The sequence below is a fragment of the Heterodontus francisci genome, chromosome 19, assembly GCF_036365525.1.
Source record: "Heterodontus francisci isolate sHetFra1 chromosome 19, sHetFra1.hap1, whole genome shotgun sequence".
Taxonomy (NCBI): domain Eukaryota; kingdom Metazoa; phylum Chordata; class Chondrichthyes; order Heterodontiformes; family Heterodontidae; genus Heterodontus; species Heterodontus francisci.
In genome coordinates this window covers 8,019,787-8,038,518 of record NC_090389.1, presented here as the reverse complement: position 1 = coordinate 8,038,518, position 18,732 = coordinate 8,019,787, and the positions used below count along the sequence as shown (strand labels likewise).

At 44.3% G+C, this 18,732-nt stretch overlaps 1 protein-coding gene across 8 annotated transcripts in view; it reads left to right on the top strand.

The window, feature by feature from the left end:
• Nucleotides 1-18,732, top strand: part of cacna2d2a (calcium channel, voltage-dependent, alpha 2/delta subunit 2a) — a 1,382,174-nt gene that overhangs the window by 1,100,916 nt on the left and 262,526 nt on the right. For all 8 annotated transcript variants that reach the window (XM_068051351.1, XM_068051350.1, XM_068051349.1 and 5 more), the window contains one exon: nucleotides 10,887-10,961. In XM_068051351.1, the coding sequence (XP_067907452.1) occupies nucleotides 10,887-10,961 (75 nt within the window). The remainder of the gene's footprint in view (nucleotides 1-10,886; nucleotides 10,962-18,732) is intronic.

Below are 18,732 nucleotides of genomic sequence, written 5' to 3'. Positions count from 1 at the left end.
CGATTAAGAAGGAAGTTCAGAGATTGTGACCCAGTGACGATGAAGGAACAGGTATATATTTCCAAGTCAGGTTGGTGTGTGACTTGGAGGTGTACTTGGAAGTGATACTGTTCCCATGTATACGCTGCCCTTGTCGTTCTAGGTGATAGAGTTTGCAGGTTTGCCAAAGAAGCCTTGGCAAGTTGTTGTAGTGCATCTTCTAAATCGAACACATTGCTTACGCAATGTGATGCTGGTGGAGGAAGTTTAAGGTGGTGGATGGGGTACCAATCAAGTGGTCTGCTTTGTCCTGGATGGTGTTGAGCTTCTCCTTGAGTATTGTTAGAGCTGCACTCATCCAGGCAAGTGGAGAGAATTTTATTGTACTCCTGAATTGTGCTTTGCAGATGGTATAAAGGCTTTGGGGAGTGTAAGACCTCTCTCCTGGAGTCTACAGGCTTATGATTCCTTTACTCAAGATTTATGAGAAATTACACAAGGTGCATAAGTTCGGTCTATAAGATTTTATTGTATCTTCAAGATAGATTCAAAACCACAATCTAAAGGTCGTTACAAAAACACCACAATGCGCGCAATCCACCAATAATTTTACAAGAGATCGCCATACATACAACCACCAACGGATGATCAGTCTTTGTTGATTTCAGGCTCTCAAGATGACTGGCCAGTTACCTCCCTTTGACTGCAGCATAAAAGATTCATTTAACAACCACTTTTTACACCTTTTTTAAAATAGCAGATAGGATGTTACACTGACAGGACCTCACTGTTCAGTAAAGGCCTTTGTCACCATATGTTATCTAATGGAGCTTTGAGTTCTTTGTTTGAACCACAGAGTTAAAGCCCATCCTGACATTGTCCATGCTTCACGAGCTTCTAGAGCTTTCACACATGCCTTCTGACTTTGATCAACCAAGCTTTTACATTATCTTCCCTTATCTCATTCTAGGCTGTTTTCCACAACTCAGTCGAAACATGTCATCTCCGATTCGTAAATTAAAATCAGAGAACATAAGTTCTGAAAGTTATCAGACTATTGAAGCCTTACTAAGGTTCTACTCACTGACTTTTGCATTCCAGTGAGAATTTCTTCATTAGGCACATAGAAACATAGAATGGTTACAGCAGAGAAGAAGGCCATTTGGCCCATTGTGTTGTGCTGGCTCTCTGCAAGGGCATCACATCTAGTCCTACTCCCCCACCTTTTTCCCATAGCACTGGAAATCTTTTCTCTTCAGATAATTGCCCAATTCTCTTTTGAAAGCCACCATTGAATTTGCTTCCATGGTTTAACTGGAAGACAGTACAGCTTTGAAGCCTGGTTGTCTGTTGCGTTTGCCCTATTTTTTGCCTGTATGCCTCTCGGCCAAATATACCCTGGTCTCGAAAGTCAGCTGTTTTCTGTTGCAGTCCAGTGTTTCTTGTTTATCTGTCAAAAAGCAGCCTGTAGCTTTGAGCAGGTTTTGTTTTCTTTCTCAGAGGGTCGTGGACTCTTTGGAATTCTCTTCCTCAAAAGGCAGTGGAAGCAGAGTCTTTGAATATTTTTAAGACAGAGGCAGATAGATTCTTGATAAGCAAGGGGGTGAAAGGTTATCGGGGTAGGCGGGAATGTGGAGTTGAGATTACAATCAGATCAGCCATAATCTTGTTGAATGGTGGAGCAAGCTCAAGGGGCCGAGTGACCTACTCCTGCTCCTAATTCATATGTTCGTATGTGCTTCGAAAAGTCTTTTGGCCTTGCAATTTTAAATTTAGTCAAGTTATATCAACCTGTATCATTGCTCTCCACAGAATACCCAGCCTCTGACCTGTTTTTTAGCCACAGTATTTATATGGCTAGTCCAGTTAAGTTTATGGCCAATGGTGACTCCTAGGATGTTGCTTGTGGAGAATCAACAATGGTAATGCCGTTGACTGTCAAAGGGAGGTGATCAAACTCTCTCTTGTTGGAGATAGTCAGTGCCTGGCATTTGTGTGGCATGAATGCTACTTGCCACAATTAGCCCAAGCCTGAACATTGTCCAGGTCTTGCTACATGGACTGTTTCAGTATCTGAAGAATTGTAAATGGAACTGAGCACAGTGCAATCATCAGTGAACATCCGCACTTCTGACCATATGATGGAGGGAAGGTCATTGATGAAGCAGCTGAAAATGGTTGGGCCTAGGACATTGCCCTGAGAGGAACTCCTGCAGTGATGTTGTGGGCTGAGATAATTGGCCTCCAACAACCACAACCATCTTCCTTTGTGCTAGGTAACTCTCCAGCCAGTGGAAAGTTTATTTTTGCCCTGATTCCCATTGACTTCAATTTTACTCAGGCTCCTTGATGTCAAACTTGGTTAAATGCTGCCTTGATATGAAGAGCGGTCAGTCTCACCTCACCTCTGGAATTCAGTTCTTTTGTCCTTATTTGAACCAAAGCCGCAATGAGGCCTGGAGCCGGGTGGTTCTGGCGGAACCCATAAAGAGAATTGTTGAGCAGTTTATTTCTGAATATGTGCTTCTTGATAACACTGTCAGTGACACCTTCTATCACTTTGCTGATGATTGGCAGTAGGCTGATGGGGCAGTAATTAGCCATATTGGATTTCTCCTGCTTTTTGTGGACAGAACGTACCTGAGCAATTTTCCACATTGTTGGGCCAATGCCAGTGTTGTAGCTGTAATGTACAGCTTGATTAATGGAGCTGCAGTCAGGATGGTGTTAGGGACCCGTAGCCTTTTCTGTAACCAATGTTCTCAGTCTTTTCTTGATATCATATGAAGTGAATTGAATTGGCTGAAATATGGCATCTCTGATGGTAGGGACCTCAGGAGGAGGCCAAGATGGATCATTCACTTAGCACTTTTGGCTGAAAATAGCACAACATAGACTTGGTCGCATAATTGAAGCCCAAGAGAGTAAAGGGGCAGTGACAGCAATGACACAAAATTGGCTCAGGAACAGAAAGCAGAGTGTAGTGGTGAACGGCTGATTTCTCAAGCTAGAGGGAGGTATAAAGTGACATATCTCAGGGGTCCGTATTAGGAGCTCCTGCTGTTTTGCTGTACCTTAATGACCTAGACATTCGTATACAGGGTATAATTTTAAAGTGTGCAGACGACACACAACTAAGAAATGTAGTAAACAATGAGGAGGGTAGTAATAGACTTCAGGAGGACATAGGCAGACACATGTCAGATGCAATTTAATACTGTTATGGAGGTGGAGGTAGGCCGTCTTAGTGATGGTGCGGATATGTGGTCGGAAGCTTATCTTGGGTTCAAATAGGACACCAAGGTTTCAAACAGTCTGGTCCTTCTCAGACATTTGCCAGGGAGAGAATTGGAGTCGGTGGCTGGGGAACAGATGTTTTAGTGGAATTGAAGTCAATGGCTTTCCTCTTTTGGGTGGCACAGTGGCGCAGTGGTTAGCACCGCAGCCTCACAGCTCCAGCGACCCAGGTTCGGTTCTGGGTACAGCCTGTGCGGAGTTTGCAAGTTCTCCCTGTGACCGTGTGGGTTTCCGCCAGGTGCTCTGGTTTCCGCCTACAGCCAAAGACTTGCAGGTTGATAGGTAAATTAGCCATTGTAAATTGCCCCTAGTGTAGGTAGGAGAATTGAGGAAATATGGGATTAATGTAGGGTTAGTATAAATGGGTGGTTAATGGTCAGCACAGACTCGGTGGGCCAAAGGGCCTGTTTCAGTGCTGTATCTCTCTATTAAAAAAACTGAAAGATCACAGCTATTGGGAAAGATAGAATGGGATGGGCCCTTTTCCATAGAAGAGAGAAGACTTCGACAAGACCTGATTTGAGGTTTTTTAAGTTTATGAATGAATTGGATAGGGTAGATGTGGAAACATAGTTTCCACTAATGGATGAATCCATAAGTATGGGACATAAATACCAAATATTTATTTAAAAACCTAATAGGAGAAGGAGGAGAAATTTATAAATCAGGGAGTGGATAGAATGTGGAACTCCCTTCCACACCAAATGGTAAAGGTAAAGAGCTTAGATGCTATCAAAAGGAAACTAGACAAGCGCATGAGACAAAAAGGATTTGAAAGATATGATGAAAAGAAACACATGCACAGTGTAAAAACCATTCGGACTGCAGCAGTTCAAGAGCACAGCTCATCACCACCTTCTCAAGGATACTTAAAAGATACTTATTCAAAAGGATTCCCTTTCAATACTGGGTCTTGTATTATAAAAGTACGTTCCCTTTCCTACTTCTAATATGAAGATACAGTTATTTTTCCTATCTGTCGTGTTACAACATTTCATTCTAATTACCCATCCCACCATCATCCATGGCCGGGATGTTCCAGTGGTGCGGGATCAGGTTCTGGGTGGCAGCAGGTTTTCAGATCATCAGTCACATCCCCATGTCCCACTGCACACCAGAGTTCCAACACTACCCCATAACGATAAGGGTCTTCATCTTTATTTGCAGCTCCTGTAAAACAGTCTGTGAGGGTATAATCCCATCACAGGCTTATCAAGGTTAATTATATTTACATTGTTACGACTGGGTGAGAAAGGGGTCTCAGGCTCCCCTCTTGCCCCTTTCCTGGTTTGGCCGTAACAGGGTTTATATTTTAAAACAGTGTTTTTAGCTTCACCTCTGTGAGTCCTTGCTCACTGCTCTCCAATTGCAATTGTAGATGAACCAAGCAGACAGGTTTCCTCAGGTTTAAACAAGAAAGATGTAAGTTTATTAATCTTGTCACTCTAACTCGGTTATAATTACTAACTATGTGACGCAACCACGCTAGAATGCATACAAGATAAACACACACAAATAGATACAGAGTGGGAGAAAGAATTAAGGGGGTGGGGGTTTGGAGTAATAAATGGAATTCAGTTACTGTCTTTAGTTTTGCTGTAAAGTCCTTGGTTGGAATTGCGGTCATGTAGCTCTCGCTGGGGCCCAATGCACACTTTCAAACTTCCTTCTCTGACACCAGAAGGCTGCAGAGGTCCTCTGTCTTGAGGCTTAAGCTATTCCTGTGGGGCCCTGGGACTTTGCTTGAGAGAGAGAGAGTGAGAGACAGGGAGAGAGAACTTCCTTCTCTTCTTCAAATTGCAGTCTGTTCAAAAACCTTTCTGTGAGGCACAATTCAGACAGTTCCCAGTCTGGCCAGCAGGTAAGTCATGTGACGAGCTCTTTGTTTGAAACAGCATCGTCTGCGAGGGTTGTTGATACTCAAAGTTCTCCAGTCACGCTCGGTGGGGTGTGGAGCTCTGGCAAAGAAGGTTGATTATTATGATTGTCCAGATCGGTCTTGTTAATTGAATCAGTGAGCACTTCCATTGTCTCTCTATTCAACTGTCTCTCAGAATGCAAATGTGCAGCCATGTTTCAGCTGTCCAACTCTGTGGTCTTTTTAAAACAAGTTCTGTGCAATGTCCAGTAAAAGGATTCAAGTTGTGATTCATCTGACGAAATTAATATGTTCCCATTTGGCAGGAGTGGTTTCCGTCACAAAATATTTACACTATTATCATGGCAAAGATTGCCGTTTGGTATTCCGGGTAGGTCGTGGGATGTCATTTGGGTGATTTGCCCCCCCTGCCAGGCAGGTGACTTGAGTCTAGCCAATGAGGGCCCTGGTAGGGTCCAGGGGGTCTTGGGCTTCTTAGTTCTTTCACTGCGCCTTGGTCCACCTTGTGTGGGCCCATTGTTATCGTCCCAAATATATGGGTTGGACCACCACTCTTCCTGTAACAAACTTATTATGATACCTTCTGCTTTGGACTGTTTCATCTGTACTTCCTCCGGTTTGTACCTTTTGCACTGGTTAATGTGGAACCATTTAATGCGTTTGGGTATTTGCACGGCATAGACCATAGGACTACTTTGCCAACAATTGGATAGGGTCCTTTATATAAGGCTCGAACATACCCACACGGGCATAGTTCCTGACCATCACTTGGTCTCCCACATCCCATTCCTGATCTCTAGACATTTCTAATTACAACCTGTTCTCTTGGTGTCATTTCCTAATGTTTTGGGCTGCCCTTAGCATGATTTCCTATAACTGCTCTGTTAATTTCTGCATGAATTTTCCTTGTCAATTTCCTTCCTGATCCTTTCTCCTGACTCCGGTATTAACAGATGACTGGGCGTTCTCATTTTTCATCTGGTCACTAGCCCGTGCAGGGAATACCCTGTAGCTTTGGACGTTCCTGCCTTGATGTTCATCAGCACCAGTGGGAGAATTTCAGCCTACCTCTGTTCCTTTTCTATTCCTGACTCTTTCCTCAGTCTCTCCTTCAAAGTCCTGTTCATTCATTCCACTATCTCTGATAATTGAGGGTTATGGGCAACGTGCCATTTTCCCTTATGCTTAATATTGCCAAGGTAAGTTGCATCACCTGCCTGGTGAAATGTGGTCCTTGATCGGATTCCACTATCTCTGGCACTCCCCACCTAAAGAACACCTCCCTTACTTGGGTTTTAGCTGTGAAGGGGGCTGTGGCAGATTTACAGGGGAAGGCCTCTACCATTTGGTGTAGTACTTTTTCCCCTTTCGGGTGGTGGGAAGGGGTCCTATAAAGTCAATCTGAATACTCTGCCAAGGGCCCGCTACCCTACGGGTTTGCCCCATATTAGCTTTCCGATTTTGAGCATCCGGATTATTGGCTGCACATACCAAACAACTGTGTATGTGTTCCTCCACATCCTGCCTTGTATTAGGCCACCATGTTATGGCTACAATTTTCTCCAGAGTACCACCAATGCCTGTATGCCCTGCTCCCTTGCTCCGTGGGCCAAGTGTATAAATTCCTCCCTATGCTTAGCTGGTGACACCCACTTGTCTCCCTTAAATGCAGCCCATCCTTAATACATATGTCTGGTGCTCCACAGGGTCTTTCTATTTGCTCATCATCCTCTGTTGCCTCTATCACTGCTCTAAGAGTGACATCACTCCTCAGTGCTCCCTTCAAGTCTATTGGTTCCCGGCCTGCCATAACTATCCCTTGTTCCTCCTGTGTTCTTATCATTCCCGAATTGTACGGGTCCTATCTACTCCTTCTTTAGCCAACTCGTCTGCCCGCATATTACCTACCCACCTGGCTTCTGTTTTAGAGTGTATCTTCACTTTGTGTATGTAGTAGTCATGTTCTCCCTTATCGGAGATTTCCATTATGGCTTTTAGTAAGGGGGCTATAGTCGAACGGTTTGCCATCTGCCGAGGTGAACCCTCTTCTAGCCCAAATTGATAGGTATTCGATACATCTGTTCACTATGAACATGGAATCCGAGCACAGGGTGTATGTGTTACCACGTACGCTACTGTGGCTAATTTGGCCTGTTGGGCATTCATAATCATGGGCAGTTTCAATTTTACCTCTATGTGTTCCTCAGGGTCATATATCCTACATCCAGTCACCATTTTGCACAAAGCTTGGCCCATCAGCGTAGATATCCCTGCCTTCTGGATGTAATCCTGCTCTGAATTCCCCTTTAGAATCTCATATTCCCTCTTTGGTACCCGTATGGGGTATTCCCTCGTACACCATGTTGGCAGCTAGCTTGGGCTCTGCTAGTCATTGGCTTTCAAACCTAGCCTGATTCAACAACATGGTCCATCTTGCTATTCTAGCATGGCTAACTATTCCATCCTGAATTCTCCCTTCCAATAGTAATCTGGTTGGAGTGTGGCAGGTAAGCAGGGTCACCTTTTGTCCCCCTGTAAACACCTCAAAATGTTTTACTGCCCACCACCGATGCACAGTGGCAGCAGTGTGCACCATCTACAGGATGTACTGCAGCAAATCACCAAGGCGCCTTCAATAGCACCTTCCAAACCCATGACCTCTACCACCTAGAAGGACAAGGGCAGCAGATGCATGGGAACACCACCACCTGCAAGTTCCCTTCAAGTCACACACCATCCTGATTTGGAACTATATCGTCGTTCTTTCACTGTCACTGGGTCAAAATCCTGGAACTCCCTGTGAGCACTGTGAGTGTACCTACACCCCAAGGACTGCAGCAGTTCAAGAAGGCAGCTCACCACCACCTTCTCAAGGGCAACTAGGGATGGGCAATAAATTCTGACCCAGCCAGCTCTGCCCACATCCCACGAACGAATAAAAAAAGCTCTCCCAATGTTGGCACAAGTCCCCAGATGTTTGGAGGATTTTACAGGGGCTTTTGCCCCTGGAGTTACTGCATGGTGTGGCCATTGCCCCTGGCTTTCCTGTACTGTGTAGCCATTACATCGTTACTTCCTGCACTCCGCTATCCCCATAGCACTTCGGACACATCAGCTGCAAATTACAGTCTAGATGCCACAAAACTAAATTTGATCCTGCTCAACTGGCCTTTATGTGCTGATCACAGACTCTTACAGCACAGAAGAAGGCCATTTGGCCCTTCATGTCTGTGCTGGCTCTTTGAACAAGTAGTCCTGCTAAGCGCCACACCTCCGACTTTTGTCTGTAACATGGTAGGTTCCTCATCCTCAATGCCTGTCCAGATCCCTTTTAAAATGGTTTATGGAATCAGCTTCTATCACCTTTTCAGGTACAGTGGTCATATCCCGACAACTCTTAGTGAATAGATTTCTCCTCCTTTCCCCTCTTGATCTTTCGTTAATGCTTTGAATCTATGACCTCTGATTATTGACCCATTTGCCAGAGGGAATAGTTATTTACTCTACCAAAATCTCTCATTAGCTTGAAAATCTCTACTAGATTACCTCTTAACCTTCTCTGTTCCATGGAGAACAGTTTTAACTTTTCCACTCTCTCATGAAATCCCTCATCCCTGGTAACATCTTGGTAAACCTTTTCTGGACCTTTTCTCAGGCCTTTACACCTTTTCTGAAGTGTTATGCCCATGATTGTCCACAGTACTCCAGCTGAGGCCTAACCAGTGATTTATAAAGTTCTAGCATAAATCTCTTTGCTTTTTATATCCTATTCCTCTATTTACAAATCCAAGTGACCCAGATACTTTTTAACCACCTTATCAACTTACCCTACCACTTTTAAGGATTTGTGTAAATGGGCACTAAGGTTTCTCTGCTCATCTGCACTTTGCATAATCGTGGCCTTTATTGTCGACTGTCTTTCCATGTTAATCCTCCCAAAATGCATCACTTCACACTTCTCTGCATTGAACTCCATTTGTGTTGCTTCTCCCTATTTCAGCATACTGAAGCCGAGAGCTGTCCTCTTCACTATCTACTGCATTGCTAAGTTTCATATCATCTGCAAATTTTCTAATGCTGTGCTCTACACCAGAGTCTAGGTTGTTGTACAAAAATTGAAAAGAGTAACGGACCCAAAACTGACCCTCGGGTAACACCACTGCAAACCACCTTTCATTTTGAAAAGCATCCATCTGTCACCACCCTTTACTTCCTGTCATTGCATCCAAACCACCATTTTCCCCTTAACCCATAGACTTCCAAATTCTGATAAGGCTCCTGGGTGGCACTTTGTTGAATGCTTTTGAAAGTCCATACATACCACATCTGCTGCACTACCTTGATTAATCTTCTCTGACGCCTCATTAAAGAATTCAATCAAGTAAGTCAGACAAATTTCTCTTTAAAAATCCAGGCTGGTTCTCCCTGATTAATCCATGTCTTTCCAAAGGAAATTTTATTTATTTTGGTCACGATAATGGTTTCTAATCATCTCCTCTCCACTGATGTCAGGCTGACTGCTCTGTAGTTTCCTGGTTTATCCCTCTCCCCTTTCTTGAATAATGGTGTAACATTTGCAGCCCTCCTAGACTCCTGTTTCTAATGAAGATTGAAAGATTGTGATCAATCTCTCTGCTATTTGTACCTTTGTTTCTTCCATCAACCTAGGATGCATTCTATCTGACCAGATTACTTACCAATTTTCAGGAATGTTAATCTTTTAGTACATCTTCTGTATCTGTTATTATCCTGTCCATAACTTCCCTCTTCTCTTTTCATGTAACCTTCATATCATCCTCTTCCTTTGTGAAGACAGATGCAAAGTACTCATCTAATACTTTTGTCATGTCCTCTACCTCTACATGAAGATTTCCTATTGGGTCCTTAATAGGCAAAATTTTTCCATGGCGAATCAGTGACACTTTATATGTTTATAACATGTTTCAGGGCTGAATTTAATGTTGCCTGCCAATCTTTTCTCTTAACCTCTCTTTGCCTCCCGTAGTAACTTTTTCAATTCCTGTACTTTCCATAATCTTCCCGGTTGTGAACTGAATCTCATTCCTGACATTTGTTCTAAGCCTCCCTTCTCTGTTTTATTTTAACTTTTATTTCCTTTGTTATCCAGGGCGCATTAGCTTTGGATATTTGACCTTTTCCTTCAATGCCTAGATTGTCTCTGAACTATCTCTTCCCTGAATGCCTCCCATTGCTCTGTTTGCTGCTTTCCCCTGCAGTCACCTTTCCAGTTGACCTGTGGTAGGTCCTTTTGAATCATTAAAAATTAACTCTTCCCCAGTTGAGCATTTTTACTTTTGCTATTTTCTGGTCTTTTCCCAAAATTACTCTAAACCAAATTATGTCATGGCCACTGTTAGCTAGATAATCTCCGACAGTTAACAGGCTCCATTTTCATTACTTCATTTCCTAGAACTAGATCCAACACTGCTTCCTTCCTTGCTGAACTGGAGACATATTGATCAAGAAAGTCCCCTTGTACACATATGAGATATTCCTCTCTATCAGATATCCCCACCCTTAGCCTCTGATTTTCCCAGTCTATAATAAAATATTTAAAGTCTCTTAATATTACTACTCTATTTTTGTTACATGCCATCGAAATTTGCAAACAAACCAGGTGCAGTGAAGAGCCACTGTGCCCTAGTTCATTTTGTATCAAAATTTCTGCTAATGCTTCTTGTTATTGTTCTTTGTTGTTTACTCCTCACAGTTAGGTGGCAATGGGTACTTTTTCGCCATCGATCCAAATGGGTATGTTCTGTTGCATCCCAACCTACAGCCAAAGGTAAGCTATTTGAGCACCAATTCACTCCAATGTCTGTAAGTGTCCTTCAGCTCAGGTGTGATGTTCTGTGAGCTTCTTAATCATTTACCTGTTCTGTTATTGGCTCTGAACACAAACATACCAAAGATTGGTAAACTAAACAAAGGGTTCTTTATTGAGGAATAACAGGATTCAAGGAGAGCTCTTCAATACATGTGCTACCTGCTGACTAATATTACTCCAACCACTGTATCACATGTAAAATTGCATCACTTCCTGTGATGATGTATGCTAAACTATTTATATATTCAGTGGTATGTTAACTAGTATAAAAACAATTAAAGCAATATCACAACATGCTCAAATAGAAAAATTTGATAATTTATAAGGGAAACTCCTGCTGTTTACCACTTATCACCCTCCCACAGCTGATGAATCAGTACTCCTCCATGTTGAGCACCACTTGGAAGAAGCACTGAGGGTGGCAAAGGCACAGAATGTACTCTGGGTGGAGGACTTCAATGTCCCTCACCAAGAGTGGCTCGATAGCACCGCTAGTAACCGAGCTGCCTGAATCCTGAAGGACTGATCTGCCAGACTGAGCCTGCTGCAGGTGGTGAGGGAACCAACAAGAGGGAAAAACCTATTAGAACCTTGTCTTCACCAATCTATCTGTTGCAGATGCATCTGTCCGTGACAGTATTGGTAGGATTGACGACCACACAATCCCTCCATCGTGTTGTGTGGCAGTACCAGGGATAGATTGAGAACAGATCTGGCAGCTCAAAACTGGCATACATGAGGCGCTGTGGACCATCAGCAGAACTGTATTCAAACCACAATATGTAACGTCACGACCTGGCATATTCCTCACTCTACCATTACCATCAAAGAACAAAGAACAGTACAGCACAGGAACAGGCCATTCGGCCCTCCAAGCCTGCACCAATCTTGATGCCTGCCTAAACTAAAACCTTCTGCACATCCGGGGCCCATATCCCTCTATTCCCTTCCTATTCATGTATTTGTCAAGATGTCTCTTAAACGTCGCTATCGTATCTGCTTCCACCACCTCCCCTGGCAGCAAGTTCCAGGCACTCACCACCCTCTGTGTAAAGAACTTGCCTCGCACATCCACTCTAAACTTTGCCCCTCGCACCTTAAACCTATGTCCCCTAGTAACTGACTCTTCCACCCTGGAAAATAGCTTCTGACTATCCACTACTCTGTCCATGCCGCTCATAACTTTGTAAACCTCTATCATGTCGCCCCTCCACCTCTGTCGTTCCAGTGAAAACAATCCGGGTTTTTCCCACCTCTCCTCATAGCTAATGCCCTCCAGAGCAGGCAACATCCTGGTAAACCTCCTCTGTACCCTCTCCAAAGCCTCCACATCCTTCTGGTAGTGTGGCGACCAGAATTGCACGCAATATTCTAAGTGTGGCCTAACTAAGGTTCTGTACAGCTGCAACAGGACTTGCCTATTTTTATACTCTATGCCCCGACCGATGAAGGCAAGCATGCCGTATGCCTTCTTGACTACCTTATCCACCTGCGTTGCCACTTTCAATGACCTGTGGACCTGTACGCCCAGATCTCTCTGCCTGTCAATACTCCTAAGGGTTCTGCCATTTACTGTATACCTCCCACCTGCATTAGACCTTCCAAAATGCATTACCTCACATTTGTCCGGATTAAACTCCATCTGCCATTTCTCCGCCCAAGTCTCCAACCGATCTATATCCTGCTGTATCCTCTGACAATCCTCATCATTATCCGCAACTCCACCAACCTTTGTGTCGTCTGCAAACTTACTAATCAGACCAGCTACATTTTCCTCCAAATCATTTAGATATACTACAAACAGCAAAGGTCCCAGCACTGATCCCTGTGGAACACTACTAGTCACATCCCTCCATTCATAAAAACACCCACCCTCTGTCTTCTATGACCGAATCAGTTCTGTATCCATCTTGCCAGCTCACCTCTGATCCCGTGTGACTTCACCTTTTGTACCAGTCTACCATGAGGGACCTTGTCAAAGGCTTTACTAAAGTCCATATAGATAACATCCACTGCCCTTCCTTCATCAATCATCTTCGTCACTTCCTCAAAAAACTCAATCAAATTAGTAAGATACGACCTCCCCTTCACAAAACCATGCTGTCTCTCGCTAATAAGTTCGTTTGTTTCCAAATGGGAGTAAATCCTGTCCCAAATAATCCTCTCTAATAGTTTCCCTACCACTGACGTAAGGCTCACTGGCCTATAATTTCCTGGATTATCCTTGCCACCCTTCTTAAACAAAGGAACAACATTGGCTATTCCCAAGTCTTCTGGGACCTCACCTGTAGCCAATGAGGATGCAAAGATTTCTGTCAAGGCCCCAGCAATTTCCTCCCTTGCCTCCCTCAGTATTCTAGGGTAGATCCCATCAGGCCCTGGGGACTTATCTACCTTAATGCTTTGCAAGACACCCAACACCTCCTCCTTTTTGATAATGAGATGACTGAGACTATCTGCACTCCTTTCCCTAGGCTCATCATCCACCAAGTCCTTCTCTTTGGTGAATACTGATGCAAAGTACTCATTTAGCACCTCGCCCATTTCCTCTGGCTCCACACATAGATTCCTATTTCTGTCCTTGAGTGGGCCAACCCTTTCCCTGGTTACCCTCTTGCTCTTTATGTATGTATAAAAAGCCTTGGGATTTTCCCTAATCCTGTTTGCCAATGACTTTTCATGACTCCTTTTAGCCCTCCTAACTCAAGCCAAGGGAGCAACCCTGGTTTAAAAAAGAGTGCAGGAGAACATGCCAGGAGAAGCACCAGTCATTCCTAAAAATGAGGTGTCAACCTGGTGAAGCTGCAACACAGGACTACTGGTATGCAAAACAGCAGAAGCCGCATGCAATAGATAGAGTTGAGGGATCGTACAGCTTATGGATCAGATCAAAGCTCTGCAGCCCTGTCGCATCCAGTTGTGAGTGGTGGACAATTAAACAACTAACAGGAGAAGGAGGCTCCATAAATATCCCCAACCTCAATGATTGAGGAATCCATCACATCAGTGCAAAAAAAAGTCTAAAGCATTTGCAACCATCTTCAGCCAGAAGTGCCGAGTGGATGACCCATTTTGGCCTCCTCCTGAGGTCTCCAGCATCACAGATGCCTGTTTTCAGCCAATTTCATTCACTTCACGTGAAATCAAGAAACGGCACTGGATACTTGCAACGGCTATGGGCCCTGACAACATCCCAGCAATAGTACTGAAGACTTGTGCTCCAGAACTGGCCGTACCCCTAGTCAAGCTGTTCCAGTACTGCTACAACACTGGCATCTACCCGACAATGTGGAAAACTGCCCGGGCATTTCCTGTCCACAAAAACCAAGAGAGTTCCAATCAGGCCAATTACCGCCCCATCAGTCTACTCTCGATCATCAGCAAAGTGATGGAAGGTGTCGTCGACAGGGCTATCAAGTGTCACTTACACAACAATAATCTGCTCACTGATGCTCGGTTTGGGGTCCACCAGGGCCACTCGGCGCCTGAATCTCTTAACATGGACAAAAGAGCTGAACTCAAGTGGTGAGGTGAGAGTGACTGCTCTCGCTATCTGGGCAGCATATATCCAAGTGTGGCATCAAGGAGCCCTAGCCAACTTAAAGGAATCGGGGGGGGGAAACTGTCCACTGATTAGAGTCATACCTAGCAGAAAGGAAGATGGTTGTGGTTATTGGAGGCCAATCATCTCAGCCCCAGGATATTGCTGCAGGGGTTCCTCAGGGTTCCTAAACCGAAGCATCTTCAGCTGCTTCATCAATGAGCTTCCCTCCAACATATGTTCAGATGTGTGGATGATTGTACAATGTTCAGTACTGATAATGCAAGGCTGGATTGCATCTATTTTAACACAAGGAGTCTTACCAGTAAGGCAGATGAATTGAGTGCATGGATTAACACATGGGAATGCGATATTATTGCTATCACAGAGACATGATTGAGAGAAGGGTAGGACTGGCAGCTCAATATTCCAGGGTATAGAATCTTCAGGCATGATGGACTGGGGGGCACGGGGGTGTAAAAGAGGAGGTGGCATTGCACTATTGATCAAGGGGTCAATTACTGCAGTAAGGAGGGATGATATCTTTGAAGGTTTCTCAAATGAGGCCATATGGGTAGAACTTAAAAACAAAAAGGGGCAATCACTTGGCTGGGAGTGTACGACACGCCTCCAAACAGTCAGGGAGAGATAGAGGAGCAGAGATGTAGGCAAATCTCAGAGAGGTGTAAAAATAATAGGGTAATATTAGTAGGGGATTTCAACTTCTCAATATTAACTGGGATAGTCTTACTGCAAAAGGCTTAAAGGGGGCAGAATTTTTGAAGTGCATACAGGAAAGCTTTTTGAACCAGCAAGTAGAAAGTCCTACAAGAGAAGGGACGGTACTGGACCTAATCCTAGGGAATGAGGCCAGACAAGTGGTAGAAGTGATAGTGGGGGAGCATTTCGGGGATAGTGACCATAACTCTGTAAGATTTAAGGTATTTATAGAAAAGGACAAAGATGGACCGGAAATCAAGGTACTGAATTGGGGGGAGGCCGATTTCAATATGATCAAACAGGATCTGGCCAAAGTGGACTGGGAGCAGCAACATGTAGGAAAGTCTACATCAGACAAGTGGGAATCATTTAAAAAGGAAATAGTGAGGGTTCAGGGCCAATATGTTCCAGTAAAGGTGAAGGGTAGGACCAACAAGTCCAGGGAACCCTGGATGTCAAGGGATATAGAGGATTGAGTAAGGAAAAAAAGGAGGCTTACGGCAGATTCAGAGCACTGAAAACAGTGGAGGCCCTAGAGGAGTATAGAAAGTGTGGGGTGTACTTAAAAAATGTAATTAGGATGGCGAAGAGGGGGCATGAAAGAACATTGGCGGGCAAGATAAAGGAAACTCCAAAGGTGTTTTATAAGTCTTTAAGGGTAAGAGGATAACCAGGGAAAGAGTAGGGCCCATTAAGGACCAAAGTGGCAATCTGTGTGTGGAGCCGGAGGACATAAGTGAGATTTTAAATGATTACTTTTCATCTGTGTTCACTATGGAGAAGGGACGATGTAGGTGTAGAGATCAGGGAGGGGGGATAGTGATATACTTGAACATATTAGCATTGAAAGGGAGGAGGTATTAGTGGTTTTAGTGGGCTTAAAAGTGGATAAATCCCTAGGCCCAGATGAGATGTATCTCAGGCTGTTATGTGAGGCAAGGGAGGTGATAGCAGGGGCTTTGACACAAATTGTCAAATCCTCTCTGGCCACAGGAGAGGTGCCAGAGGACTGGAGGACAGCGAATGTGGTACCATTATTCAGGAAGGGAAGCAGGGATAAACGAGATAATTATAGGCCAGTGAGTCTAACATCAGTGATAGGGAAACTATTGGAAAAAATTATGAGGGACAGGATTAATCTCCACTTGGAGAGGCAGGGATTATCAAGGATAGTCAGCATGGCTTTGTCAGGGGGAGATCATGTCGAACAAACTTGATTGAATTTTTTGAGGAGGTGACTAGATGTGTAGATGAGGGTAAAGCAGTTGATGTAGTCTACTTGGACTTCAGTAAGGCTTTGATAAGGTCCCGCATGGGAGATTGGTTAAGAAGGCAAGAGCCCATGGGATCCAGGGCAATTTGGCAAATTGGATCCAAAATTGGCTCAGTGGCAGGAGGCAGAGGGTAATGGTCGAGAGTTGTTTTTGCAATTGGAAGCCTGTGACCAGTGGTGTACCGCAGGGATCGGTGCTGGGACCCTTGCTGTTTGTTGTGTATGTTAATGATTTAGACGTGAAAATAGGAGGTATGACCAGTAAGTTCGCAGATGACATGAAAATTGGTCGTGTCGTAAATAGCGAGGAGGAAAGCCTTAGACTACAGGATGATATAGATGGGCTGGTAAGATGGACAGAGCAGTGGCAAATGGAATTTAATCCTGAGAAGTGTGAGGTGATGCATTTTGGGAGGACTAACAAGGCAAGGGAATATAAAATGGATGGTAGAACCCTAGGAAGTACAGAGGGTCAGAGGGACATTGGTGTACTTGTTCATTTATCACTGAAGGCAGCAGCACAGATAGAAAAGGCGGTTAGGAAGGCATATGGGATACTTGGCTTTATTAGCTGAGGCATAGAATATAAGAGCAGGGAGATGATGATGGAGCTGTATAAAATGCTAGTTAAGCCACAGCTGGAGTACTGTGTACAGTTCTGGTCGCCACACTATAGGAAGGATGTGATTGCACTGGAGAGGGTGCAGAGGAGATTCAGCAGGACGTTGTTGGGCTGGAGCATTTCAGCTATGAAGAGAGACTGGATAGGCTAGGGTTGTTTTCCTTGGAGCAGAGAAGGCTGAGGGGGGATCTGATTGAGGTATACAATATTAAGAGGGGCATAGATAGCGTAGATAGGAAGAAAATTTTTCCCTTTGCGGAGGTGTCAATAACCGAGGGCATAGATTTAAGGTAAGGGGCAGGAGGTTTAGAGGGGATTTGAAGAAAAATGTTTTCACCCGGAGGGTGGTTGGAATGTGAACGCACTGCTTGAAGGGGTGGTAGAGGCAGGAACCCTCACAACATTTAACAAGTATTTAGATGAGCACTTGAAACGCCATAGCATACAAGGCTAGGGGCCAAGTGCTGGAAAATGGGATTAGAATAGATAGGTGCTTGGTGACCAGCATAGACACGATGGGCCGAAGGGCTTGTTTCTGTGCTGTATAACTCTGACTCTATTCGCAACTTCACAGATACTAAAGCAGTCTGTGTCCCTATGGGCCTAGACAATATTCAGGCTTAGGCTGAAACATGGCAAGTAACATTCACACCACACAAGTGCCAGGCAATGATCATCTCCAACAAGAGAAAATTTAACCATCTCCTTTGGCATACAATGGCATTACCATCACTGAATCCCCCACTATCAACATCCTCGGGGTTACAATTGACCAAAAACTGAAGTGGACCAGTCACATAAAGACTGTGGCTACAAGAGCAGGTCAGAGGTTAGGAATTTTGCAGTGAGTAACTCACCTCCTGACTCTCCAAAGCCTGTTCACCATCTACAAGGCACAAGTCAGGAATGTGATGAAATATTTTCCACTTGCCTGGATCGGTACAGCTCCATCAACATTCAAGAAGCTCAACGCCATCTGGGACAAAGCTGCCTGCTTGATCGGCATCCCATCCACCACCTTAAACATTCACTCCCTTTACCACTGACGCACAGTGGTAGCAGTGTGTACTATATGCAAGATGCACTGTAGCAACTCACCATGTCATCTTCAACAGCACCTTCCAAATCCGAAACCTCTTCCACCTCGAAGCAGACACATGGGAACACCACCATCTGCAAGTTCCCCTTCAAGCCACGCACCATCCTGACTTGGAAATATATAATTGTTCCTTCACTGTCATTGGATAAAAATCCTGGAACACCCTCCCTAACAGCACTGTAGGAATACCTCCACCAGATGAACTGCAATGGTTCAAGAAGGCATCTCACCACCACCTTCTCAAGGGCAATTAGGGATGGGCAATAAATGCTGGCATTGCCACATCCCATGAAATGAATTTACAAAGTACATAATGAAATAGGATAATTGTTAACAGTATTTACACATGTATGGACTTTCACATTAACTATTTAAGTGTCTTAGAAAGATACAGGCGGTCTGCTGACTTGACCTGATCTGGTAACAGTGAAACTTTGCTGAGATCTCGAATTGTCAATTCTTTTCTATTAACTC